The sequence below is a fragment of the Cnephaeus nilssonii genome (assembly GCF_951640355.1).
Source record: "Cnephaeus nilssonii genome assembly, chromosome: 6".
NCBI lineage: Eukaryota > Metazoa > Chordata > Mammalia > Chiroptera > Vespertilionidae > Cnephaeus > Cnephaeus nilssonii.
The window spans coordinates 3618489-3644818 of NC_137077.1; the positions used below are offsets into that span (position 1 = coordinate 3618489).

General features: G+C 63.3%; 4 protein-coding genes across 4 annotated transcripts; 2 read left to right on the forward strand and 2 right to left on the reverse strand.

The window, feature by feature from the left end:
- On the forward strand, positions 1–7412 carry LOC307100883 (cytochrome P450 2D14-like). The gene is made up of 11 exons (XM_079773515.1): positions 1–82; positions 2113–2466; positions 3194–3442; positions 4282–4453; positions 4907–5059; positions 5147–5307; positions 5667–5843; positions 6016–6157; positions 6377–6564; positions 6919–7060; positions 7157–7412. The coding sequence occupies exons 3-11, from the start codon at positions 3254–3256 to the stop codon at positions 7333–7335; spliced, it is 1503 nt and encodes a 500-aa protein (XP_079629641.1). The 5' UTR covers positions 1–82; positions 2113–2466; positions 3194–3253; the 3' UTR covers positions 7336–7412.
- Positions 7413–9143: 1731 nt separating this feature from the next.
- On the reverse strand, positions 9144–12848 carry LOC307102020 (uncharacterized protein; the record flags this gene model as incomplete). Its single annotated transcript, XM_079775488.1, has 7 exons — positions 9144–9151; positions 9397–9568; positions 9786–9824; positions 9964–10029; positions 11513–11589; positions 12030–12073; positions 12817–12848. The coding sequence occupies 7 exons, from the start codon at positions 12846–12848 to the stop codon at positions 9144–9146; spliced, it is 438 nt and encodes a 145-aa protein (XP_079631614.1).
- Positions 12849–14730: 1882 nt separating this feature from the next.
- LOC307101384 (cytochrome P450 2D17-like) lies at positions 14731–20882 on the forward strand. Its single transcript, XM_079774274.1, has 10 exons — positions 14731–14862; positions 15592–15838; positions 16696–16867; positions 17320–17472; positions 17560–17720; positions 18076–18252; positions 18425–18566; positions 18788–18975; positions 19332–19473; positions 19570–20882. The coding sequence occupies exons 2-10, from the start codon at positions 15650–15652 to the stop codon at positions 19746–19748; spliced, it is 1503 nt and encodes a 500-aa protein (XP_079630400.1). The 5' UTR covers positions 14731–14862; positions 15592–15649; the 3' UTR covers positions 19749–20882.
- Positions 20874–26330, reverse strand: LOC307101380 (uncharacterized protein). Its single transcript, XM_079774270.1, has 8 exons — positions 25215–26330; positions 24433–24476; positions 23916–23992; positions 22375–22440; positions 22196–22234; positions 21790–21978; positions 21521–21560; positions 20874–21262 (listed from the first exon to the last, which is right to left on the reverse strand). Exons 1-8 carry the CDS (start codon positions 25244–25246, stop codon positions 21141–21143), a joined length of 609 nt encoding a protein of 202 aa, XP_079630396.1. The 5' UTR covers positions 25247–26330; the 3' UTR covers positions 20874–21140.

The following is a 26330-nucleotide window of genomic DNA, read 5'->3' on the forward strand; positions in this document are numbered from 1 at the left end:
GCTCCTGCGCCCTCCGGCGTCGGGCCGCGGGACTGCAGCCGCCCCGCCCGGGCCTCGGAGCGCGGAGTCCGCTGCCAGTCAGGTGAGCCGGCCGGGCCGTGGCCCCCACGAGCTGGACGCAGGCTCTGCCCCGGAAGAGGGGGAATTGGGGCGTTTGGACCGCGGGGGGAGGGGCAAAGTGAGCAAAATGCCACCAGCTGTGCCGAGGCCCCGCTGGGCGCGGCCCTCCCTCCCGCTTTCTCGACCTCCCCCAAGGGGGCTGCTCCGCGTCGCTTTGGGGGGACCCTGGCCGGGTCACCGTGCCTGGGGGACCCAAGGCCCCGCGCTCTCTGGTCCGCCATCTTTCTGGCGTCACGCTGGCCTCAGCCTCCGGTCTCAGTGTCCAGCGGGCCCGTGCATGCGACCACCTGTGCCATTCGTGGGGGGGGGGGGGGGGGGGCGTGATTCTAAGGGGATGAACGTGCCGCGGGCCCCATAGATGTCCCGGCCCAAACAGTGCGCAGCAGTAGCTCAGCGCGTGGGTTCGCGGTGGACCGGAGGCTGCTCCGTAACTGTGGCCCCCTCTGTGCCGTGGGGACCATGCGGCCACCGGCCTTAGCGCCGTGGGCGGACAGAGCCTGACCACAGAAGCTGCCTTACACAGCAGGCCTTGGGCCAGGCCTCGTGCCCGTGGGCGCCCTGGCTGCCTGTGCTGGGCGGCAGCCCCTGCGGGGAGTGCAGGGGGGAGTGCAGGCCTGTCCCTCACTGCCCTTCACCCCCGCGGGGTGACTGCTGGGGAGCAGGACCTCCACACCAAGGCTACATGAAGGCAATCTATGGAGGGCCACTCGCTAACTGGCAGTCCTGGTGGAAAGTTGCTGCCTCCTGGGACGGGCCTGAGGAGAAGCCACAGGCTGGACCCCAGAAGTCCCCGGGAGGCCTGGGGGTCTTGCCCTCCTGGTCTATTGTGTGGCCTCAAGACTGGTCTCCCTGCCTCCTGGAGGCGCAGGAACCCCCAGTTCTCTACAGCCCAGTGCCCAGCCAGCTGTAAAGCCCAGCCTCCAGCGGCCTCCCTCCCGCCCCCTCCCCACACCCTGCACAGGGCCGGGCACTTTGGCCCCATGCCAGGTCACCTGGGCTTGCAGTGCCAAAGCCAGCCCAAGTCCTCGTGAAGTCTCCCCAGAAAGTCCTGTTCCAGCCGGGGACAGTTGTCCCCACGACCCTCAAAGCAGTCTCTGCTCTGCCGGCCTGGCGTCGCCACCTCTTCCTGTCACCAGCACCTGGGAGCAGGCGCCCCCTCGCCTTCCCACCTGCTGCGGGCCCAGCCCAGCACCCAGCACCTGGGCACCAGCGGGCATGAGACCACCCAAGCCCTGGCAAGACGAGATGCAGGGCGGCCCAACTGGGCCCCAGCAAGCTACACACTCAGCGGCCGGCCCGGGCCTGGCAGGAGAGCGGGAGGTGGGAGGTGGGGAAGGGGAGGAACCGTGTTCACAGGCCAGGCCAGGCGCCAGGCGGGATTTGCAAACATTGAAAGCCAGTACCAAGAGGCCACAGCGCTCTGAGCCAGAGGCACCCTGGGAAGAACCGGTGCTCTTACTGTTGGGGAGTGGGGGAGAGTGGGGGGGAGGCTTCCTCTAGCCCTGCTTCAGCTGGGAGAGCCCCTTCGTGACCCGGGCACTCCAGCCATTTCCAGAGAGAACTTGCCTCCCATACCCCTGGGAAGGGTGAGGGGCCGACCCTCCTCAGGCAGTGCGCCTTCCCTGCCTCTGGCCTCCGGGGTCTTCCAATTTGAGTGGGTTGGCCTCAAAGTGCCCACCAGTTCCACTGATGTAAATACTGAAGTGCCACCTCTCTTACTGTGGAAGGAGGAGGGTGCTCAGGCCCGCAGGCACCCTCAGCTTAGAAGGGGCAGAGGCTGAGCACGAGGAGGGCCAGGTAGCCACAGTCCCAGCCTGGAGAGGGCACGCGCTGGCATGAGATGGCACGGAGGTTTGCATGCTCCCTTGAGGGGCACAGCCTGAGGGACCAGGCCCAGGGAGAGGGAGGGAGCGCACAGGTCCTCGGCGGGCGGGCGGTGGCAGGGCCAGGGCCTGCATCACCCCACTTGGTTTCCACCCCGCCGCCTCCCAGAAAGAGTCTGAGCAGCTGAAGTTCAAGGACAAAGGATACTGAGGAGTAAGCAGGCCCACTGCTCTGGGACAGCCACATCCTGTGCCAAGCTGAGAGCCGACAAGGGAAGTGCCCGCCCCCCCCCCCCCCGCCCTGAGTTCAGCCCGGAGGGAAGGAGGTGTGTTACCTGGGTGCCCCCAGAGCGAGGAGCCCAAGGACCTTTGTCACAAACAGGAAGGGTCCTCGGGCATCCAACGGGCTTGTCAGGGTGACCAGGGCGCTCTGAAAACACTGCCGCCTCCCCTCCCTCCCCAGGTCCAAGCCCCCCACAGCCAGGACCCAGCGGCACCCAGGGAGCTGGGCCACAGCCAGCAGGTGAGGGTCTCAGCAGGCCTGCGAGCAGCCTCGGGGTGGGGGTGGTGTCCAGGCAGCCTCAGGCCCCCTGAGAACGAGGGGACGTGTGTGTGGTGTTCGGGTGTGTAAATGTCTGTGCATGTGACTGTGTGTCAGACTGAGCACGTGGGCAGTGTCTGTGAATGTGATTCTGTGTTGACTGTTTTAGTGTAAAGGACAGGGGCACCGAGAGCTTCGTTCCCCACGTGGCCCTGTGACCTCCCTATAGCGCGGGGCAAAGGTCAGCACCACACCTGGGAGGGGAAGGCCGCTCCGGAGGAGGCAGGCGATGTCGGGGAGGCAGGGACATATTCTGAGACCAGGCTGTGACCACGTAGGTGTGAGCCTGAGAGACAGGAGGCAGGATCCAGCCTGGAAACCCCTGGTTCGTCCTCGGAGCGGGACAGAGCTGGGGAGTGAGGTGGGGTGGACTTCTCCTCCCCTTCCCCACCCCCTGAAAGCACCTAGAGAGGACAGGAGCTTTGGAAAATCCAACTCTCTGGGCCCTGCACGCAAGACCTCCTCAGGGAGCCTCTCAAACCCTCCTGACCTTCCCCGACCCCTCCCTGTACCCTCTGACAGCGGTCACTCCCAGACAGGTTGGCTCAGGGCAGAGGGCCAAAGGCCAGCCTCAGCTCCTTTCATAAGGAGAGCCCAGGCTGGCCCCGCCCACAGGGTGATGTCAGGGCAGGTGCCCGGCCTGTCCTAGGTGCCTGTGCGGTGAGGGTGCCAGTGCGCAGAGGAGCCCCGAGGGCGCGGGGGGACAGCCATGGGGCTGCTGACCGGGGAGGCGCTGTGGCCCCTGGCTGTGGCCACGGCCGTCTTCCTGCTCCTGGTGGACCTGATGCACCGGCGTGTGCGCTGGGCTGCACGCTACCCGCCAGGCCCCCGGCCGCTGCCAGGGCTGGGCCACCTGCTGCACGTGGACTTCCAGGACATGCTGCGCTCCGTTAACCAGGTGAGGAGGGTGGGGGTGGGCAGCAGAGGCCACGGGGACCCCTCCTCGCAGCAGGCAGGGGTGGGCGTGAAGCCACAGGCTGGACAAGGAGCTGAGCTGAGAAGAGGAGGCGGGTTTGAGAGGCCTCCCTGAGGAGGTCATGGGTGCAGGGCCAGAGACAGTTTAGATTGTCCAAAGGTCAGAGAGGGCAACGGCTTGGAGGGGGTGGGACTTGGCAGTGGGTTTGGGCTCCGGTGGGACAGTGTTGAAATTAGGTGAGCCTGAGTCCTTCTGTTTAAATATATTTTTATTGATTTCAGAGAGGAAGGGAGAGGGAGCGTGAGATGGAAACATACATGGTGAAAGAGAATCATTGTTTGGCTGCCTTCGGCATGGGGGTGGAGCCCACAACCCAGGCATGTGCCCTGACCCATAATCTGTGGCCTCCTGGTTCATAGGTCCACGCTCAACCACTGAGCCCCGCTGGTCGGGCCTGAGTCCCTTCTGCTTGGATCAGGGGAAGGTCTGGGGATGGGGAGGGGAGTCTGGTCAGGAGCCCATTTCCACCAGGAAGCCAGGCTGAGGGAGGAGAGAAGGGGTCCAAAGCTGGTGCTCTGTGGGTCCTCGGGCCTCTCTCTCACCTCTATGGCCTCAGCTTGTCCCCACAGGGTGCTCACTTGGCCTACTGACCATTTTGGTGACATCTGCAAACTCATAGATGGGAGATGGGAGGTCCTTGATCATAGAGGATGTGACCCCAGGGCCCCGAGTCCTTGCCTCGCTCCCTGCTGACGGCCCAGGTGTCCTGCAAGGTGAGGGCCCTGAGACCGGCGAGCTTAGCCAACACCCTCCGCCTGCAGCTGCGGAGCCGCTTTGGGGACGTGTTCAGCCTGCAGCTGGCCTGGACGCCCGTGGTCGTGATCAACGGGCTGGCGGCCGTGCGCGAGGCGCTGGTGCACCGCAGCGAGGACACCGCCGACCGCCCGCCCGCGCCCATCTACGAGCATCTGGGGTTCGGGCCGCGGGCGCAAGGCAAGCGGAGGACCGGGCAGGCCGCGGCCCCGCGGGGACAGGGCCAGCGGTGACCCGCAGGCGCCGGCGGAGGAGGGGCGTGGGCGTGCTGTGCACTCAGCCAATAGGAAGGCGCGGCCGGTGGGCGGAGCCTGCGCCGAGGGTGGGAGAGGAGTGGGCGGGGCCTGACCGGGAGGGGGCGGGCCAGGCCAGAGCCGGCAGGAATGGGACGTGGGCGGGAAGGAGGGAAACGAACCCGTGTGGGCGGGCGAGGGGTGGGCAGAGCCCAGAGCGGGGCCAGGACCTGCCTGGAGCGGGAGAGAGCTGGCGAGCCACGTGGGCGGACAGGGCGGGCCTGTCTCCAGCTGCAAGGCGGTGTCGCGGTTGGGGGAGTGGGTGGGGTGGAGAACGCGTGTGGGCGGAGCAGGAGGCGGGGCCTGCACACGCCTAGCCCCGCCCACTCCCCGCTCCCAGGAGTGATCCTCGCGCGCTACGGGCACGCGTGGCGCGAGCAGCGGCGTTTCTCCGTGTCCACGCTGCGCGACTTCGGCCTGGGCAAGAAGTCCCTGGAGCAGTGGGTGACCGAGGAGGCCGCCTGTCTCTGTGCCGCCTTCGAGGACCAGGCCGGTGAGTGCTGAGGCTGAGGGGGAGTCAGTGCGGAGGGGCTGGGGACCAGGTGGACGCGACCCCCTGATCGGCACCGCCCGCTCCTAGGGCGCCCCTTCAGCCCCAACGCCCTCCTGAATAAAGCGGTGAGCAACGTGATCTCTTCCCTCATCTATGGGCGCCGCTTCGAGTACGAAGACCCGCGCTTCCTCAAGCTGTTGGACCTGATGGAGGAGGGGTTGAAGGAGGAGTCGGGACTCCTGCGCGAGGTGGGGAGTAATGCGCGCCCCGCCCCCCCCCCGTGGGCCTCCTGGGGGGGCGGGTTACACAGAGGGTGTTGGAGAAGGGCATTCAGAAGAGGCCTCTGCAAGAGCACAGGCCTGGAGGTGAGAAAACGCAGACACACCAGAAGGGAGAGGCGGGCCAGGGTCAGACCCCCAGGAGAGCGGAGGAACCTGCACCTCCCTCATCAGAAGCCACAGAAGCCACGACTGGGAGATCTTAGGTTCATCTTCGGGAAGCCCAGCCAAGGCAGAGGGTCCAGGTGGCGACCCCTCGGGACCTGACTTGTCAAGAGGAACAGTGGGCACAGGAAGGACCGCCCAGACCCACACCTGTGCCCCTGTAGGTGCTGGAGGTGGTCCCTGTGCTGCTGCGCATCCCGGGGCTGGCTGCCCAGGTCTTCAAGGGGCAGAGGGCCTTCATGGCTATGCTGGATGAGCTGGTCGCCGAGCACAAGATGACCCGGGACCCAGCCCAGCCACCCCGAGACCTGACTGACGCCTTCCTGGATGAGGTGGAGAAGGTGAGGGGCAGCTGCCAGGGATGGGGGGCTGGGGGCTATGGGTTGTGCCATGAGGTAATCCCAGGCAAGGGGGCCAGTGTCACCCAGGGGCCGGGCACCGAGGCTGCTGTGCACTGGGGGAGCCGTTTGGGGCTTCCTCCCTCTGCCCTGAGCCCACCCTCTGCTTGGCCAGGCCAAGGAGAACCCCAGGAGCAACTTCACCGAGGAGAACCTGCGCATGGTGGTGGCGGACCTGTTCTTTGCTGGGATGGTGACCACCTCGACCACACTGGCCTGGGCCCTCCTGCTCATGATCCTGCACCCGGATGTGCAGCGTGAGCCCGGCCTGGGGTCGGGTGGGATGGGGGAGGGAGGAGAGGGACAGGCTGGGACCCTGAGCTCGGTTTGGCTACGCAGAGGAGGGTCCTGACTCTGAGATCAGAGTGACTTCCTTCTCCACAAGGGCCCACCCCCCAGGCCAGAGCCCAGCCCCCATCCTGCCCCACCCCACCCCACCCCCGGGCCTGACCCCTGTGGGGATGCTGTCTGTCCAGGCCGTGTCCACAAGGAGATCGATGAGGCCATAGGGCAAGCGCGGCGACCAGAGATGGCGGACCAGGCCCGAATGCCCTTCACCATGGCTGTGGTCCATGAGGTGCAGCGCTTTGCGGACATCATCCCCCTGGGCGTGCCCCACATGACCTCCCGCGACACTGAAGTGCAGGGTTTCCTCATCCCCAAGGTAGGCCTGTGGCCCTCAGCCCGCTCAGCAGCACCCACCACCGGGGAGCTCTGACGAGGCCACTGACCACAGCCCTGGCCCCGCTCACTGCTCAGCACTGCCTGTCCCTCCAGGGGCGCGGGGAGGAGCGCAGAGGCGGGGCCCCAGTTGGGTGAGGACACACTGAGGGGGGAGGAGCCCTGCATGCAGGGACGGGTGGCAGGGAGGCGCCCACGGGAGGCGCACGAGAGGCCCCAGGGGGACAGGGAGGTGGCCGGGATGGGCGTGTTCCAGACAGTGTGTGCCCCGGAGTGTTTGGTACAGGGTCCCAGCTTCCCCCTCCAGACGCCCCCCATGTGCGGTCTCTCCTGCCAGGGGACCACGCTCCTCACCAACCTGTCATCGGTGCTGAAGGACCAGAGCGTCTGGAAGGAGCCCTTCCGCTTCCGCCCCGAGCACTTCCTGGACGCCCAGGGCTGCTTCGTCAAACCTGCGGCTTTCATGCCCTTCTCAGCAGGTGCCCGCGGGGTGCCCAGCCTGCTGCCCCACCCCGAGGGAGCCTGGAGGGACAGGGCCCCGCCGCAGGCTCACCGAGCGCCCTACCCACCCACAGGCCGCCGCTCATGCCTCGGGGAGCCCCTGGCCCGCATGGAGCTCTTCCTCTTCTTCACCTGCCTCCTGCAGCGCTTCAGCTTCTCGGTGCCTGCCGGGCAGCCCCGCCCCAGCGACCACGGGACCTATGCCTTCCTGGTGGCCCCACCCCCCTTCCAGCTCTGTGCCCTGCCCCGCTAGAGGGGGCACCACGCCCCAGCCGCTCCTCAGCTGGGAGCTGATGTGCAATAAACCAGCCTGGTGGCTCCAGCCGTACTCCTGAGTCCCACCCCGGCCCCTCACCACCCGGCAGCGATGGGGCCTCAGCAGCCTCCCCAGGGCCAGGGCCTGCCCTGCCTTCTCCAGCCTCACCGCGCACTTGGCCCCATTTGAGAGACGGTTATACTGAGGCTCAGGACAGTGAGAGCTGCCCCCCCCCCCCGTCGCCTGTGGAAACCCACCACTGGCTGCTTTAGTGGGTAACAGTCCGCACAGGTCCCCGCGCCTGCTGGCCCGTGGGCGTGGGAGGCCTCGCTCAGCCTGATGCTGACTCTCAGCCCCAGCAGCACCGCCCTGCTCCACAGGCAGCAGCTCAGCCAACACCAGCAAGCCTGCTCCCCCACTGACACCCCAAAAGGTGGGGACTCAGGAAGGCTGGGAAGTGATGTGCCAGGTTAGCACCCAGGCTCAGTAATGGGGTGCAGAACTCTCCCTGGGAAGCCTAATGGCAGCCCAGGAGCCAGCCCCCTCCCTGAGCCTGAGTCACCCCAACATTGAATAAGCCACATTCCCAGGGTCTGTTGGCCCAGCCCCTGCCAGAAAAAAGCTGTCTCCTGGCCCAGCTGGAGCTGGAGGCACTTGTCTGGGCTCGAACCCGGGCACAGTCCTGGGAGGGGCCAGGCCAGGCCTGGAGCGCAGGAGGCTGGCCCAGAGCGGGAATGAGCCCCCTGGGCTGCAGGCATGCCGCAGGGACGGGGCTCAAACCTTGGACCAGGTCACAATGGGGCGGCCACAGGAAAAGGAGGCACACGGGGACCTTGGAGGACGACAGCCGGGCTCTAGTCCTTGTTGTCACCTCACTGTGTGGCCCTGGCTTCTGTTTCCCTGCAGCCAGTGAGGAGATTGCGCCAGATGGCCGCTGGTCCCGACTTCCTGCGCTGACGCCAGGCTGTGACCTTAGGTGCCTGCCGCCCGCCCCCTGTGCCCACCCGCAGACGGGCCTGGACTGAGCACACGGGCCGCGCCCAAGGGCTTCTAACGACGGCTTCCCCGGGTCCTGGGAGCACCCTTGTGCTTAGGGACCCCAGATGCTCAGGGCAGAAGCCCCCACTCAGCAGGGGTCCCACCAGTGTCCTCTCAATGCCCCTGACAGGGCGCTCCCAGCTCCCAGCATGCAGGGAGCGGGGTCCTTCCCGGGACAGGTCGCCCAGGCCAGCAGGGCCCTTCGGCCGCCCCAGGGCCCCCTGCGAGGCAGCCTGGCGGCGGGGTGTTCCTGTGTCCTTGGGCCAGTGCAGACGGCCACACTGGCTCTGCAAGGGTGAGGCCTGCGAGGAGGCAGCGGGTCTCAGCGGCATCACCTTGTGCGTTTATTGGATTGTCACTCGTGCTTCTGAGTCTCAGGGCGGTCAGAGCCCGGGAACCAGCCGCGCCAGAGCTTCCTCAGGAGCTGGGGGGCCCACCCGCCCGGCCGTTCCTCCTGGCTCTGCACCCCAGAGGCCTCTACAAACATAAACAGGCGGGCCTGCAGGTCCCTGCCAGAGGAACCCTTCCCCAGGGCCAGGGTAGCGGGACCGGATGGGGCGGAGAGCGGGCAGGGTTGACACCAGGGATTCCTCCCATCCACGTCCCTGGGGAGTGGACTGGAGGCTCCTTGGGGGCTGCCTGGCCTTCCCTCCTGGGGCGGGAGGGTCTGGGCTCCCTGGGAGCTCTGCAGGGTCCGGAGCGGAGGGAGGGAGGCGGGGTGGGGGTCTCTCTTACCTGAAGGAGGGAGAGCAGGCTCCTTCCAGACCTTATTTCCCTGGGAAAGAAGGGCAGTGGGGGTGAGACAGGCTCCGCCCTGTGCAGATGGAGCTGCGGCCTCCCTGCAGAAGATGTCGGGGAGGCCAGGACTCACGCCCTGTCTGCTCCCCTCAGCTCCACACACAGCTGCTCCACTGAATGCAGTTTGGCCCAGTCATGTTGAGGGTGCCCCAGCCCCCCTCCATCCCCACCGCCCGGCACTGCTTGGGGCACCCGGCTTCCTTACCTCCCATCCTGGGCTACCTGGCACCTCCTTCTTCTCAGCCACTTCCTTCCAGGCAGGAGTGGGGCTGGCTGCTCCCTGGCCTGGGACCCTCCCCTCCCCGGCCCCTGCCCTCTCCCCAGGAGACAGGATGTCCCTCTCCTCCTTGGGGGCAGCATCATTCAGTCCTCTGGGAGCCTCGGGGGTTGTGGCCTGCCAGGAGAGAAGTGGACATCACACAGGCCCGAAGCCCCCAGAATGCCTCTTTCCTCCCATCCCCCGACTCGGGGTGCGGTGGGGGGCGGGGCGCTGACTTTCCTGGCGGGACCCTGGCCCCACCCCCGCGACTGCAGGCCTTGAGCCGGGCCTCCCTGGGCCTCATGGAGCTGCCAGAGAGCCCAGCCCCGGCCCTTCCAGGGAGGCCTCTTACCTCGGAGGCTTGCTTCTTCCCACTCCTGACTCTGCGTCTCTGCAGAGGGAAACGGCCATGCGTGCTGGGAGTCGTGCCCCCACCACCAGCCCACCCACCAAGCCTCTCAGGCTGTCTACCCAGGACAGGGCGCCCAGGACAGCCGCCCCCTCGGGAAGAAGAGCCCAGCCTCACCCACCTGAGTGGCCACGGGGTAGCACTTATCCATCAGCCCCCACAGTGGCCTTAAGGTCTCCCCTATGGACTGCATGACAAGGAGAGAGAGAAGGGAGGCGGCTGAGGGGACAGCTGAGGGCGCGCTGGCCCCCTGGTAGTGGGCAGCACTGACCCCTGAAGACCCAGGGTTCAGGAACTTCAGCATGACTGATGCCTTCAGGAAGATAAACTGCGCTCAGGAACAGAACAAGGACAGACTCTAAAACAGAAACGTTCAAATACCGACCTCTAATGCTTGAAAACCCGAAGTGTGACACGATTATGGGAATGAAAAACCCAATCGTAGTTAGAAGATAAAGTTGGAAAAAGCATTTCCCACCAAGAACAGAGAAGATATCAGGAGGAGCAACAGCTGAACCATGATCTTCCTGCAAGTGCGCAGAGGCAACAGACTGGGCTGACAGGAAACATTCTAAATACATTCTTTTTAAAAAGCCTGTTTTAAAAATATTTTTTTATTGATCTCAGAGAGAAAGAAAGAGGGAGAGATAGAAACATCAATGAGAGAGAATCATCAACCAGCTGCCCTGCATGCCCCACATTGGAGATCAAGCCCGCAACCCAGGCATGTGCCCTGACCAGGATTCGAACCGTGACCTCCTGGTTCACAGGTCGATGCTCAACCACTGAGCCACACCAGCCCCGGGCGTACATTCCTTTTTATCAAGATGATTTCCCAAAGGTGAGGGACATGAGTTTCCCAAGAGAAGGAATCACAAGTGTCCCTGACAATGGATGGAGAAAACCCTCCCTGGCCTGTCTTCAGTGCGTTTCAGAACATGAGGACAGGGAGAAGAACCCACAAGCTCCCAGATTCCAGAGGAAAACGTCTGGTTCGGGAATCCAGTGTCACCAGACTTTTAAACACCAACATTTGAAGCCAGAGGCCATGAGGAGCTTCAGAATCTGTGGGGAGTTATTTCTAGTCTAGAATTCCATGCCTAGCCACACCCTCAGGCGTGTGGATCGAGGCCCTTCAGACATGTGGTATCACAAGACCTCCCACCAGGAAGCCCCGAGGTTGCGGCCCCCCAGGGCCTCCCACACGAGGTGGGCAGCGCCTCCGTGGACCCAGCATGCATTTGTGCTCTGGCCACGGGCTGGGAGGGGGCTTCTGCCACAGGCTCTGGGACGTGGGACATCACAGAGGCGGTGCAGCCCCAGGCAGGAGTGCGGCTCAGCGCCACGCCGCTCACATGAGGTCGACCCACCTTCCCGGGCTGCTCACCTGCATGAGGAGTCACCTGCTCCTCTGGGCCTATCCAGGCCACAGCCACAGGGCCCTGAACTGACCGCACAGCCAGCTCGTGAGGGGTGGGGCCTATGTTTTGACTCTTTGCGAAAATAGGAAATTTCTCCAGAACCCTCACCCCTCACACACACACACATGCGCGCGCACACACACACAAACACACGCACACACGCACACACACACGATTGACCATCTGAGGTCAAGTAGCATGACCCCAGAGAGCCCACCCCTGCCTCCTAGGCCTGAGCAAGGTGCCTACCAGTGATGATTCCCCAGCAATCTCGTGGTCAGAAGCCGTTTTCCCCACTGACTCCTGGAAATAATAGTATACCATGCCTGCAAATGGGTGAAGGAAGACTAGTTAAAACACTGGACAGAGTGATGTCATTATTTTAAAGTGTCATATCCCTTGACACTGAGAAACAAATTAGGTACTAATTTAAAATGTGTGAGGGGAGAAGCAGTCTTTCAGGAGATATGCAAGCAAAAGTGTGAAAATCATTGCTGTAGGACATTATTAGGTTGTGTGGGCTTTTTGGTTTGCGGGTTTTGGTATATTTTTGCAGGGGGCAGAGTATGAGCTTTAGAGTTAGACATGGGTTCGAATGCCACTCCACTGTGACGGTGCAGAGGGGAGAAGCGGAGAAAGGCGGCCAGCCCTGGGGAGCCAGGCCTCTGGGAGCCCTGCTGGGCAGCTGGAGGCTGGGTGGCTCTGGGGGAGAACCAGCTTCCCGGGTCCTGACGCCATCCCCAGCTCACCGCAGCACAGGCCTTACCTGCAAGAATGAAGACCTGTACTACGTACAGGACCCTGCAGAGCCTGGAAGGAAAGCAGAGTGAGTGTGAGGCTGGGGTCTCCCCTGCCCTCACCAGTGGGTACCAGCTTCCCCCAATCCAGGACCTGCCCTACAGGGCTGTGTCCTGTCACCACTGTGGGCGAGGAAATCCCTCAGCTGCCGCAGGGCTCAGGCAGGGCTCCCTGCTGACTGGCTGGCCTGACGCTGTGCCTCTGCCTCCTTCAACAGCCAGACTTGGAGCCTGGAGCAGACAAGGAGCCCTGGCCGCTCCCTTTCTTCCCTTCCTCGCTGTGTATGCAAGCCCATCGTGCCTCTCCAGCCAGGAGGCAGGCCCAGGCCTTGGCTGGGCACTCACAGGTGATCATTCGGTGCTGGGTCAGCTCTTCTCCCGCAGCCCTCCAAGTTCTCCCTCCTCTGGACCGACAGATCCCACACCCGGGGTAGAAATCATATTCCAGGTCACCTCCCTCTTCTGTGACCCTCCCTTGGGACAGCAGAGCATTTCGGCATTGCTAAAATGGTGGCTCCCTGTAAGGCGGCGGGGGGGGGGGGGGGCGCGCACACACACACACACACACACACACACACACACCCTCATGTCCCACCTACCAGGACCAGGACCCCCACCCCGATTCTGAGTCCCAGAGACACTCTAACCCTCAGGGAAAAGGTTATAGAGAACCCTGTTTCCCTTCATCTTGGCCCCAAGTGGGGGCTCCCCTTCCTGGTCATTCGGGATGTGGTAACAGGCTGCACCCAACTTTACCTCTCCTTCTGGCCGCATATACCAAACACCATCTTCAGTCTAAGAAGAAAGAATAGGCAACAGTCAATGCCTCACAGGCCCGGGGCCCAGTGTTCCCGGCCTCCGTGGCCTGCAGGAGTCACCACAGGCCAGAGGCAGCCGGGGACAGCAAGGACCTCCGCGGGCCAGGCTCAGCCAGAGGACGGCCCGCTGGTCAAACTAAGGAGGGAGGGGACTAGCACCAGGCGCTTGGCAAATGGTCAGAAATTTCTCGCAAGAGCTCCAAACAGAAGATGGTTTCCGTGCCTCAGAGCTGGGAAGGTAGGTCCCAGGGAAAACAATGGGACAAGGGGGCAGGACAAGATGGAGAAAGGTATAGCTCTATGGAACATTGGGTATAAAATGTCCCCAGGTGTAGGTGAATGATAATCATAAATAATAATGATTCTAAACAGTTTAAAGTATTTTCTGGGTTACAGAGCGTTCTGGGAATACTTTGGGGAGTACTGAGGGCGATTCCCTGGCTTCCTCAAACTATTCTGTCTGGAACCCCCCCCCCACAGTGTCAGCATTGCCTACAAATTGACACCAGGGCAAAGTCAAGGTCTCCAATGGGAGCTGGACCCTGGATGAGGCCAGTGAGCCTCCGCTTCCCGAGTCGGCGCCCATGCCCACAGGGACTGGTTCACAATCTCTCCGAAGACTTAAAGCTTCATCAGATGCGAGTTCCCTTCACCTTCTGCCACCAAACCCTCCCATTCATTCTCTGCTTCTCACAGGCCATTCCTCCTCCAGGGAGGGGCTGCCCCCCCTCTGAGACCAGCCCTCCATGCTGCATTCCCACCTGGGGGTTTAGGGGTCTCCTCTCTCCTATATTCAGCCTTTCCTCCTCTAATGGCTCCTTCCATCAGCATTTAAACACATCACTCATCTCTGCACAGCAGTCTCTGCTCTGCAGGCCTGGCGTCGCCACCTCTTCCTGTCACCAGCACCTGGGAGCAGGCGCCCCCTCGCCTTCCCACCTGCTGCGGGCCCAGCCCAGCACCCAGCACCTGGGCACCAGCGGGCATGAGACCATCCAAGCCCTGGCAAGGCGAGATGCAGGGCGGCCCAGCTGGGCCCCAGCCACCTACACACTCAGCGGCCGGCCCGGGCCTGGCAGGAGGGCGGGAGGTGGGGGGGAGAGAGAGAAGGGGGGCAGTATGGGGGGAGGCTTCCTCCAGCCCTGCTTCAGCTGGGAGAGCCCCTTCGTGACCCGGGCACTCCAGCCATTTCCAGAGAGAACTTGCCTCCCATACCCCTGGGAAGGGTGAGGGGCCGACCCTCCTCAGGCAGTGCGCCTTCCCTGCCTCTGGCCTCCGGGGTCTTCCAATTTGAGTGGGTTGGCCTCAAAGTGCCCACCAGTTCCACTGATGTAAAAACGGAAGTGCCACCTCTCTTACTGTGGAAGGAGGAGGGCGCTCAGGCCCGCAGGCACCCTCAGCTTAGAAGGGGCAGAGGCTGAGCACGAGGAGGGCCAGGTAGCCACAGTCCCAGCCTGGAGAGGGCACGCGCTGGCATGAGATGGCACGGAGGTTTGCATGCTCCCTTGAGGGGCACAGCCTGAGGGACCAGGCCCAGGGAGAGAGAGGGAGCGCACAGGTCCTCGGCAGGCCGGCAGTGGCAGGGCCAGGGCCTGCATCACCCCACTTGGTGTCCACCCCGCCGCCTCCCAGAAAGAGTCTGAGCAGCTGAAGTTCAAGGACAAAGGATACTGAGGAGTAAGCAGGCCCACTGCTCTGGGACAGCCACATCCTGTGCCAAGCTGAGAGCCGACAAGGGAAGTGCCCGCCCCCACCCCCCGCCCTGAGTTCAGCCCGGAGGGAAGGAGGTGTGAAACCTGGGTGCCCCCAGAGCAAGGAGCCCAAGGACCTTTGTCACAAACAGGAAGGGTCCTCGGGCATCCAACGGGCTTGTCAGGGTGACCAGGGCGCTCTGAAAACACCGCCGCCTCCCCTCCCTCCCCAGGTCCAAGCCCCCCTCAGCCAGGACCCAGCGGCACCCAGGGAGCTGGGCCACAGCCAGCAGGTGAGGGTCTCAGCAGGCCTGCGAGCAGCCTCGGGGTGGGGGTGGTGTCCAGGCAGCCTCAGGCCCCCTGAGAACGAGGGGACGTGTGTGTGGTGTTCGGGTGTGTAAATGTCTGTGCATGTGACTGTGTGTCAGACTGTGAGCACGTGGGCAGTGTCTGTGAATGTGATTCTGTGTTGAGTGTTTTAGTGTGAAGGGCAGGGGCACCGAGAGCTTCGTTCCCCACGTGGCCCTGCGCCCTCCCTATAGCGCGGGGCAAAGGTCAGCACCACACCTGGGAGGGGAAGGCCGCTCCGGAGGAGACAGGCGATGTCGGGGAGGCAGGGACATATTCTGAGACCAGGCTGCGACCACGTAGGTGTGAGCCTGAGAGACAGGAGGCAGGATCCAGCCTGGAAACCCCTGGTTCTTCCTCGGAGCGGCACAGAGCTGGGGAGTGAGGAGGGGTGGACTTCTCCTCCCCTTCCCCACCCCCTGAAAGCACCTAGAGAGGACAGGAGCTTTGGAAAATCCAACTCTCTGGGCCCTGCACGCAAGACCTCCTCAGGGAGCCTCTCAAACCCTCCTGACCTTCCCCGACCCCTCCCTGTACCCTCTGACAGCAGTCACTCCCAGACAGGTTGGCTCAGGGCAGAGGGCCAAAGGCCAGCCTCAGCTCCTTTCATAAGGAGAGCCCAGGCTGGCCCCGCCCACAGGGTGATGTCAGGGCAGGTGCCCGGCCTGTCCTAGGTGCCTGTGCGGTGAGGGTGCCAGTGCGCAGAGGAGCCCCGAGGGCGCGGGGACAGCCATGGGGCTGCTGACCGGGGAGGCGCTGTGGCCCCTGGCTGTGGCCACGGCCGTCTTCCTGCTCCTGGTGGACCTGATGCACCGGCGTGTGCGCTGGGCTGCACGCTACCCGCCAGGCCCCCGGCCGCTGCCAGGGCTGGGCCACCTGCTGCACGTGGACTTCCAGGACATGCTGCGCTCCGTTAACCAGGTGAGCAGGGTGGGGGTGGGCAGCAGAGCCCACGGAGACCCCTCCTCGCAGCAGGTAGTGGGTGGGCGTGAAGCCACAGGCTGGACAAGGAGCTGAGCTGAGAAGAGGAGGCGGGTTTGAGAGGCCTCCCTGAGGAGGTCATGGGTGCAGGGCCCAGAGACAGTTTAGATTGTCCAAAGGTCAGAGAGGGCAACGGCTTGGAGGGGGTGGGACTTGGCAGTGGGTTTGGGCTCCGGTGGGACAGTGTTGAAATTAGGTGAGCCTGAGTCCTTCTGTTTAAATATATTTTTATTGATTTCAGAGAGGAAGGGAGAGGGCGCGTGAGATGGAAACATACATGATGAAAGAGAATCATTGATTGGCTGCCTTCGGCATGGGGGTGGAGCCCACAACCCAGGCATGTGCCCTGACCCATAATCTGTGGCCTCCTGGTTCATAGGTCCACGCTCAGCCACTGAGCCCCGCTGGTCGGGCATGAGTCCCTTCTGCTTGGATCAGGGGAAGGTCTGGGGATGGGGAGGGGAGTCTGGTCAGGAGCCCATTTCCACCAGGAAGCCAGGCTGAGGGAGGAGAGAAGGGGTCCAAAGCTGGTGCTCTGGGGGTCCTCGGGCCTCACTCTCACCTCTATGGCCTCAGCTTGTCCCCCTGTAACAGGGTGCTCACTTGGCCCACTGACCATTTTGGTGACATCTGCAAACTCATAGATGGGAGATGGGAGGTCCTTGATCATAGAGGATGTGACCCCAGGGCCCCGAGGCCAGATAGAGTCCTTGCCTCGCTCCCTGCTGACGGCCCAGGTGTCCTGCAAGGTGAGGGCCCTGAGACCGGCGAGCTTAGCCAACACCCTCCGCCTGCAGCTGCGGAGCCGCTTTGGGGACGTGTTCAGCCTGCAGCTGGCCTGGACGCCCGTGGTCGTGATCAACGGGCTGGCGGCCGTGCGCGAGGCGCTGGTGCACCGCAGCGAGGACACCGCCGACCGCCCGCCCGCGCCCATCTACGAGCATCTGGGGTTCGGGCCGCGGGCGCAAGGCAAGCGGAGGACCGGGCAGGCCGCGGCCCCGCGGGGACAGGCCAGCGGTGACCCGCAGGCGCCGGCGGAGGAGGGGCGTGGGCGTGCTGTGCACTCAGCCAATAGGAAGGCGCGGCCGGTGGGCGGAGCCTGCGCCGAGGGTGGGAGAGGAGTGGGCGGGGCCTGGCCGGGAGGGGGCGGGCCAGGCCAGAGCCGGCAGGAATGGGACGTGGGCGGGAAGGAGGGAAACGAACCCGTGTGGGCGGGCGAGGGGTGGGCAGAGCCCAGAGCGGGGCCAGGACCTGCCTGGAGCGGGAGAGAGCTGGCGAGCCACGTGGGCGGACAGGGCGGGCCTGTCTCCAGCTGCGAGGCGGTGTCGCGGTTGGGGGAATGGGTGGGGTGGAGAACGCGTGTGGGCGGAGCAGGAGGCGGGGCCTGCGCACGCCTAGCCCCGCCCACTCCCCGCTCCCAGGAGTGATCCTCGCGCGCTACGGGCACGCGTGGCGCGAGCAGCGGCGTTTCTCCGTGTCCACGCTGCGCGACTTCGGCCTGGGCAAGAAGTCCCTGGAGCAGTGGGTGACCGAGGAGGCCGCCTGTCTCTGTGCCGCCTTCGAGGACCAGGCCGGTGAGTGCTGAGGCTGAGGGGGAGTCAGTGCGGAGGGGCTGGGGACCAGGTGGACGCGACCCCCTGATCGGCACCGCCCGCTCCTAGGGCGCCCCTTCAGCCCCAACGCCCTCCTGAATAAAGCGGTGAGCAACGTGATCTCTTCCCTCATCTATGGGCGCCGCTTCGAGTACGAAGACCCGCGCTTCCTCAAGCTGTTGGACCTGATGGAGGAGGGGTTGAAGCAGGAGTCTGGACTCCTGCGCCAGGTGGGGGAGTCATTCAGCGCTACCCTCCCGTGGGCCTCCTGGGAGGGGGATTACACAGAGGGTGTTGGAGAAGGGCATTCAGAAGAGGCCTCTGCAAGAGCACAGGCCTGGAGGTGAGAAAACGCAGACACCCCGGAAGGGAGAGGCGGGCCAGGGTCAGACCCCCAGGAGAGCGGAGGAACCTGCACCTCCCTCATCAGAAGCCACAGAAGCCACGACTGGGAGATCTTAGGTTCATCTTCGCGCAGCCCAGCCAAGGCAGAGGGTCCAGGTGGCGACCCCTCGGGACCTGACTTGTCAAGAGGAACAGTGGGCACAGGAAGGACCGCCCAGACCCACACCTGTGCCCCTGTAGGTGCTGGAGGTGGTCCCTGTGCTGCTGCGCATCCCGGGGCTGGCTGCCCAGGTCTTCAAGGGGCAGAGGGCCTTCATGGCCATGCTGGATGAGCTGGTCGCCGAGCACAAGATGACCTGGGACCCAGCCCAGCCACCCCGAGACCTGACTGACGCCTTCCTGGATGAGGTGGAGAAGGTGAGGGGCAGCTGCCAGGGATGGGGGGCTGGGGGCTGTGGGTTGTGCCATGAGGTAAGCCCAGGCAAGGGGGCCTATGTCACCCAGGAGCCGGGCACCGAGGCTGCTGTGCACTGGGGGAGCCGTTTGGGGCTTCCTCCCTCTGCCCTGAGCCCACCCTCTGCTTGGCCAGGCCAAGGAGAACCCCAGGAGCAGCTTCACCGAGGAGAACCTGCGCATGGTGGTGGCAGACCTGTTCTTTGCTGGGATGGTGTCCACCTCGACCACACTGGCCTGGGCCCTCCTGCTCATGATCCTGCACCCGGATGTGCAGCGTGAGCCCGGCCTGGGGGTCGGGTGGGATGGGGGAGGGAGGAGAGGGACAGGCTGGGACCCTGAGCTCGGTTTGACTACGCAGAGGCGGGTCCTGACTCTGAGATCAGAGTGACTTCCTTCTCCACAAGGGCCCACCCCCCCAGGCCAGAGCCCAGCCCCCATCCTGCCCCACCCCACCCCACCCCCGGGCCTGACCCCTGTGGGGATGCTGTCTGTCCAGGCCGTGTCCACAAGGAGATCGATGAGGCCATAGGGCAAGCGCGGCGACCAGAGATGGCGGACCAGGCCCGAATGCCCTTCACCATGGCTGTGGTCCATGAGGTGCAGCGCTTTGCGGACATCATCCCCCTGGGCGTGCCCCACATGACCTCCCGCGACACTGAAGTGCAGGGTTTCCTCATCCCCAAGGTAGGCCTGTGGCCCTCAGCCCGCTCAGCAGCACCCACCACCGGGGAGCTCTGACGAGGCCACTGACCGCAGCCCTGGCCCCGCTCACTGCTCAGCACTGCCTGTCCCTCCAGGGGCGCGGGGAGGAGCGCAGAGGCGGGGCCCCAGTTGGGTGGGAGGACACACTGAGGTGGGAGGAGCCCTGCATGCAGGGACGGGTGGCAGGGAGGCGCCCACGGGAGGCGCACGAGAGGCCCCAGGGGGACAGGGAGGTGGCCGGGACGGGCGTGTTCCAGACAGTGTGTGCCCCGGAGTGTTTGGTACAGGGTCCCAGCTTCCCCCTCCAGACGCCCCCCATGTGCGGTCTCTCCTGCCAGGGGACCACGCTCTTCACCAACCTGTCATCGGTGCTGAAGGACCAGAGCGTCTGGAAGGAGCCCTTCCGCTTCCGCCCCGAGCACTTCCTGGACGCCCAGGGCCGCTTCGTCAAACCTGCGGCTTTCATGCCCTTCTCAGCAGGTGCCTGCGGGGTGCCCAGCCTGCTGCCCCACCCCGAGGGAGCCTGGAGGGACAGGGCCCAGCCGCAGGCTCACCGAGCCCCCTACCCACCCACAGGCCGCCGCTCATGCCTCGGGGAGCCCCTGGCCCGCATGGAGCTCTTCCTCTTCTTCACCTGCCTCCTGCAGCGCTTCAGCTTCTCGGTGCCCGCCGGGCAGCCCCGTCCCAGCGACCACGGGACCTATGCCTTCCTGGTGGCCCCACCCCCCTTCCAGCTCTGTGCCCTGCCCCGCTAGAGGGGGCACCACGCCCCACCCGCTCCTCAGCTGGGAGCTGATGTGCAATAAACCAGCCTGGTGGCTCCAGCCGTACTCCTGAGTCCCACCCCGGCCCCTCACCACCCGGCAGCGATGGGGCCTCAGCAGCCTCCCCAGGGCCAGGGCCTGCCCTGCCTTCTCCAGCCTCACCGCGCACTTGGCCCCATTTGAGAGACGGTTATACTGAGGCTCAGGAAAGTGAGAGCTGACCCCCCGTCGCCTGTGGAAACCCACCACTGGCTGCTTTAGTGGGTAACAGTCCGCACAGGTCCCCGCGCCTGCTGGCCCGTGGGCGTGGGAGGCCTCGCTCAGCCTGATGCTGACTCTCAGCCCCAGCAGCACCGCCCTGCTCCACAGGCAGCAGCTCAGCCAACACCAGCAAGCCTGCTCCCCCACTGACACCCCAAAAGGTGGGGACTCAGGAAGGCTGGGAAGTGATGTGCCAGGTTGGCACCCAGGCTCAGTAATGGGGTGCAGAACTCTCCCTGGGAAGCCTAAGGGCAGCCCAGGAGCCAGCCCCCTCCCTGAGCCTGAGTCACCCCAACTTGAATAAGCCACGTTCCCAGGGTCTGTTGGCCCAGCCCCTGCTGGAAAAAGCTGTCTCCTGGCCCGGCTGGAGCTGGAGGCACTTGTCTGGGCTCGAACCCGGGCACAGTCCTGGGAGGGGCCAGGCCAGGCCTGGAGCGCAGGAGGCTGGGCCCAGAGCGGGAATGAGCCCCTCTGGGCTGCAGGCATGCCGCAGGGACGGGGCTCAAACCTTGGACCAGGTCACAATGGGGCGGCCACAGGAAAAGGAGGCACACGGGGACCTTGGAGGACGACAGCCGGGCTCTAGTCCTTGTTGTCACCTCACTGTGTGGCCCTGGCTTCTGTTTCCCTGCAGCCAGTGAGGAGATTGCGCCAGATGGCCGCTGGTCCCGACTTCCTGCGCTGACGCCAGGCTGTGACCTTAGGTGCCTGCCGCCCGCCCCCTGTGCCCACCCGCAGACGGGCCTGGACTGAGCACACGGGCCGCGCCCAAGGGCTTCTAACGACGGCTTCCCCGGGTCCTGGGAGCACCCTTGTGCTTAGGGACCCCAGATGCTCAGGGCAGAAGCCCCCCACTCAGCAGGGGTCCCACCAGTGTCCTCTCAATGCCCCTGACAGGGCGCTCCCAGCTCCCAGCATGCAGGGAGCGGGGTCTGTCCGGGACAGGTCGCCCAGGCCAGCAGGGCCCTTCGGCCGCCCCAGGGCCCCCTGCGAGGCAGCCTGGCGGCGGGGTGTTCCTGTGTCCCTGGGCCAGTGCAGACGGGCCACACTGGCTCTGCAAGGGTGAGGCCTGCGAGGAGGCAGCGGGTCTCAGCGGCATCACCTTGTGCGTTTATTGGATCGTCACTCGTGCTTCTGAGTCTCAGGGCGGTCAGAGCCCGGGAACCAGCCGCGCCAGAGCTTCCTCAGGAGCTGGGGGGCCCACCCGCCCGGCCGTTCCTCCTGGCTCTGCACCCCAGAGGCCTCTACAAACATAAACAGGCGGGCCTGCAGGTCCCTGCCAGAGGAACCCTTCCCCAGGGCCAGGGTAGCGGGACCGGATGGGGCGGAGAGCGGGCAGGGTTGACACCAGGGATTCCTCCCATCCACGTCCCTGGGGAGTGGGCTGGAGGCTCCTTGGGGGCTGCCTGGCCTTCCCTCCTGGGGCGGGAGGGTCTGGGCTCCCTGGGAGCTCTGCAGGGTCCGGAGGGGAGGGAGGGAGGCGGGGTGGGGGGCTCTCTTACCTGAAGGAGGGAGAGCAGGCTCCTTCCAGACCTTATTTCCCTGGGAAAGAAGGGAAGTGGGGGTGAGACAGGCTCCGCCCTGTGCAGATGGAACTGCAGCCTCCCTGCAGAAGATGTCGGGGAGGCCAGGACTCACGCCCTGTCTGCTCCCCTCAGCTCCACACAGAGCTGCTCCACTGAGATGCAGTTTGGCCCAGTCATGTTGGGGGTGCCCCAGCCCCCCTCCATCCCCACCGCCCGGCACTGCTTGGGGCACCAAGCTTCCTTACCTCCCATCCTGGGCTACCTGGCACCTCCTTCTTCTCAGCCACTTCCTTCCAGGCAGGAGTGGGGCTGGCTGCTCCCTGGCCTGGGACCCTCCCCTCCCCGGCCCCTGCCCTCTCCCCAGGAGACAGGATGTCCCTCTCCTCCTTGGGGGCAGCATCATTCAGTCCTCTGGGAGCCTCGGGGGTTGTGGCCTGCCAGGAGAGAAGTGGACATCACACAGGCCCGAAGCCCCCAGAATGCCTCTTTCCGCCCATCCCCCGACTCGGGGGGCGGTGGGGGGCGGGGCGCTGACTTTCCTGGCGGGACCCTGCCCCCACCCCCGCGACTGCAGGCCTTGAGCCGGGCCTCCCTGGGCCTCATGGAGCTGCCAGAGAGCCCAGCCCCGGCCCTTCCAGGGAGGCCTCTTACCTCGGAGGCTTGCTTCTTCCCACTCCTGACTCTGCGTCTCTGCAGAGGGAAACGGCCATGCGTGCTGGGAGTCCCGCTCCCACCACCAGCCCACCCATCAAGCCTCTCAGGCTGTCTACCCAGGACAGGGCGCCCAGGACAGCCGCCCCCTCGGGAAGAAGAGCCCCAGCCTCACCCACCTGAGTGGCCACGGGGTAGCACTTATCCATCAGCCCCCACAGTGGCCTTAAGGTCTCCCCTATGGACTGCATGACAAGGAGAGAGAGAAGGGAGGCGGCTGAGGGGACAGCTGAGGGCGCGCTGGCCCCCTGGTAGTGGGCAGCACTGACCCCTGAAGACCCAGGGACTCAGGAACTTCAGCATGACTGATGCCTTCAAGAAGATAAACTGCGCTCAGGAACAGAACAAGGACAGACTCTAAAACAGAAACGTTCAAATATCCACGTCTAATGCTTGAAAACCCGAAGTGTGATACGATTATGGGAATGAAAAACCCAATCGTAGTTAGAAGATAAAGTTGAAAAAAGCATTTCCCACCAAGAACAGAGAAGATATCAGGAGGAGCAACAGCCGAACCATGATCTTCCTGCAAGTGCGCAGAGGCAACAGACTGGGCTGACAGGAGACATTCTAAATACATTCTTTTTTAAAAAGCCTGTTTTAAAATATTTTTTTATTGATCTCAGAGAGATAGAAACATCAATGAAAGAGAATCATCAACCAGCTGCCCTGCATGCCCCACACTGGAGATCAAGCCCGCAACCCAGGCATGTGCCCTGACCAGGAGTCGAACCGTGACCTCCTGGTTCACAGGTCGACGCTCAACCACTGAGCCACACCAGCCCCGGGCGTACATTCCTTTTTATCAAGACGATTTCCCAAAGGTGAGGGACATGAGTTTCCCAAGAGAAGGAATCACAATTGTCCCTGACAATGGATGGAGAAAACCCTCCCTGGCCTGTCTTCAGTGCGTTTCAGAACATGAGGACAGGGAGAAGAACCCACAAGCTCCCAGATTCCAGAGGAAAACGTCTGGTTCGGGAATCCAGTGTCACCAGACTTTTAAACACCAACATTTGAAGCCAGAAGGCCAGGAGGAGCATCGGAATCGGTGGGGGCGTTATTTCTAGTCTAGAATTCCATGCCTAGCACACCCGCAGGCGTGTGGATCGAGGCCCTTCAGACATGTGGTATCACAAGACCTCCCACCAGGAAGCCCCAAGGTTGCGGCCCCCCAGGGCCTCCCACACGAGGTGGGCAGCGCCTCCGTGGACCCAGCATGCATTTGTGCTCTGGCCACGGGCTGGGAGGGGGCTTCTGCCACAGGCTCTTGGACGTGGGACATCACAGAGGCGGTGCAGCCCCAGGCAGGAGTCCGGCTCAGCGCCACGCCACTCACATGAGGTTGAACCACCTTCCCGGGCTGCTCACCTGCATTAGGAGTCACCTGCTCCTCTGGGCCTATCCAGGCCACAGCCACAGGGCCCTGAACTGACCGCACAGCCAGCTCGTGAGGGGTGGGGCCTATGTTTTGACTCTTTGCGAAAATAGGAAATTTCTCCAGAACCCTCACCCCTCACACACACACACATGCGCGCGCACACACACACGCACACACGCGCGCGCACACACACACACACACGCGATTGACCATCTGAGGTCAAGTAGCATGACCCCAGAGAGCCCACCCCTGCCTCCTAGGCCTGAGCAAGGTGCCTACCAGTGATGATTCCCCAGCAATCTCGTGGTCAGAAGCCGTTTTCCCCACAGACTCCTGGAAATAATAGTATACCATTCCTGCAAATGGGTGAAGGAAGACTAGTTAAAACACTGGACAGAGTGATGTCATTATTTTAAAGTGTCATATCCCTTGACACTGAGAAACAAATTAGGTACTAATTTAAAATGTGTGAGGGGAGAAGCAGTCTTTCAGGAGATATGCAAGCAAAAGTTTGAAAATTATTGCTGTAGGACATTATTAGGTTGTGTGGGCTTTTTGGTTTGCGGGTTTTGATATATTTTTGCAGGGGGCAGAGTATGAGCTTTAGAGTTAGACATGGGTTCGAACATCACTCCACTGTGAGGGTGCAGAGGGGAGAAGCGGAGAAAGGCAGCCAGCCCTGGGGAGCCAGGCCTCTGGGAGCCCTGCTGGGCAGCTGGAGGCTGGGTGGCTCTGGGGGAGAACCAGCTTCCCGGGTCCTGACGCCATTCCCAGCTCACCGCAGCACAGGCCTTACCTGCAAGAATGAAGACCTGTACTACGTACAGGACCCTGCAGAGCCTGGAAGGAAAGCAGAGTGAGTGTGAGGCTGGGGTCTCCCCTGCCCTCACCAGTGGGTACCAGCTTCCCCCAATCCAGGACCTGCCCTACAGGGCTGTGTCCTGTCACCACTGTGGGCGAGGAAATCCCTCAGCTGCCGCAGGGCTCAGGCAGGGCTCCCTGCTGACTGGCTGGCCTGACACTGTGCCTCTGCCTCCTTCAACAGCCAGACTTGGAGCCTGGAGCAGACAAGGAGCCCTGGCCGCTCCCTTTCTTCCCTTCCTCGCTGTGTATGCAAGCCCATCGTGCCTCTCCAGCCAGGAGGCAGGCCCTGGCCTTGGCTGGGCACTCACAGGTGATCATTCGGTGCTGGGTCAGCTCTTCTCCCGCAGCCCTCCAAGTTCTCCCTCCTCTGGACCGACAGATCCCACACCCGGGGTAGAAATCATATTCCAGGTCACCTCCCTCTTCTGTGACCCCTCCCTTGGGACAGCAGAGCATTTCGGCATTGCTAAAATGGTGGCTCCCTGTAAGGGGGGAGGGGGGGCGCGCGCACACACACACACACACACACACACACACACCCTCATGTCCCACCTACCAGGACCAGGACCCCCACCCCGATTCTGAGTCCCAGAGACACTCTAACCTCAGGAAAAAGGTTATAGAGAACCCTGTTTTCCATTCCTCTTGGCCCCAAGTGGGGGCTCCCCTTCCTGGTCATTCGGGATGTGGTAACAGGCTGCACCCAAACTTTACCTCTCCTTCTGGCCGCATATACCAAACACCATCTTCAGTCTAAGAAGAAAGAATAGGCAACAGTCAATGCCTCACAGGCCCGGGGCCCAGTGTTCCCGGCCTCCGTGGCCTGCAGGAGTCACCACAGGCCAGAGGCAGCCGGGGGACAGCAAGGACCTCCGCGGGCCAGGCTCAGCCAGAGGACGGCCCGCTGGTCAAACTAAGGAGGGAGGGGACTAGCACCAGGCGCTTGGCAAATGGTCAGAAATTTCTCGCAAGAGCTCCAAACAGAAGATGGTTTCCGTGCCTCAGAGCTGGGAAGGTAGGTCCCAGGGAAAACAATGGGACAAGGGGGGCAGGATAAGATGGAGAAAGGTATAGCTCTATGGAACATTGGGTATAAAATGTCCCCAGGTGTAGGTGAATGATAATCATAAATAATAATGATTCTAAACAGTTTAAAGTATTTTCTGGGTTACAGAGCGTTCTGGGAATACTTTGGGGAGTACTGAGGGCGATTCCCTAGCTTCCTCAAACTATTCTGTCTGGAACCCCCCCACAGTGTCAGCATTGCCTACAAATTGACACCATGGCAAAGTCAAGGTCTTCAATGGGAGCTGGACCCTGGATGAGGCCAGTGAGCCTCCGCTTCCCGAGTCGGCGCCCATGCCCACAGGGACTGGTTCAGAATCTCTCCGAAGACTTAAAGCTTCATCAGATGCGAGTTCCCTTCACCTTCTGCCACCAAACCCTCCCATTCATTCTCTGCTTCTCACAGGCCATTCCTCCTCCAGGGAGGGGCTGCCCCCCCTCTGAGACCAGCCCTCCATGCTGCATTCCCACCTGGGGGTTTGGGGGTCTCCTCTCTCCTATATTCAGCCTTTCCTCCTCTAATGGCTCCTTCCATCAGCATTTAAACACATCACTCATCTCTTCCGTTAAAAAAAAACAAAACCAAAAAACCTCTCTCTGTGAGGGTCCTAGCTGGCCCCTCCCCTTCACACTGGTCTCCTTGAGAGAGCCATCTACACGCCCACAGCCCGCCTTTATCTATTTCTGACCCCACAGTCCTTGAAACCTCTCTCACCAAAGTCACCAATATGCTCCTGGGCACCAAATCCAGGGGCCCCTCCAGGC

What these genes read in the sequence shown, in the direction of transcription:
- LOC307100883 (XM_079773515.1), top strand. Translation starts at nt 3,254, where the DNA reads ATGGGGCTGCTGACCGGGGAGGCGCTGTGGCCCCTGGCTGTGGCCACG. An exon ending in TGCTGCGCTCCGTTAACCAG is followed by an intron (nt 3,443 to 4,281) that starts GTGAGGAGGGTG and finishes CTCCGCCTGCAG; the next exon opens with CTGCGGAGCCGCTTTGGGGA. An exon ending in TCCTGGATGAGGTGGAGAAG is followed by an intron (nt 5,844 to 6,015) that starts GTGAGGGGCAGC and finishes CTGCTTGGCCAG; the next exon opens with GCCAAGGAGAACCCCAGGAG.
- LOC307101380 (XM_079774270.1), bottom strand. Translation starts at nt 25,246, where the DNA reads ATGGTGTTTGGTATATGCGGCCAGAAGGAGAG. An exon ending in GGAAGAAGCAAGCCTCCGAG is followed by an intron (nt 21,979 to 22,195) that starts GTAAGAGGCCTC and finishes CTCTCCTGGCAG; the next exon opens with GCCACAACCCCCGAGGCTCC. An exon ending in GCCTGCTCTCCCTCCTTCAG is followed by an intron (nt 21,263 to 21,520) that starts GTAAGAGAGCCC and finishes TTATGTTTGTAG; the next exon opens with AGGCCTCTGGGGTGCAGAGC.
- LOC307101384 (XM_079774274.1), top strand. Translation starts at nt 15,650, where the DNA reads ATGGGGCTGCTGACCGGGGAGGCGCTGTGGCCCCTGGCTGTGGCCACG. An exon ending in GTTCGGGCCGCGGGCGCAAG is followed by an intron (nt 16,868 to 17,319) that starts GCAAGCGGAGGA and finishes CCCCGCTCCCAG; the next exon opens with GAGTGATCCTCGCGCGCTAC. An exon ending in TCCTGGATGAGGTGGAGAAG is followed by an intron (nt 18,253 to 18,424) that starts GTGAGGGGCAGC and finishes CTGCTTGGCCAG; the next exon opens with GCCAAGGAGAACCCCAGGAG.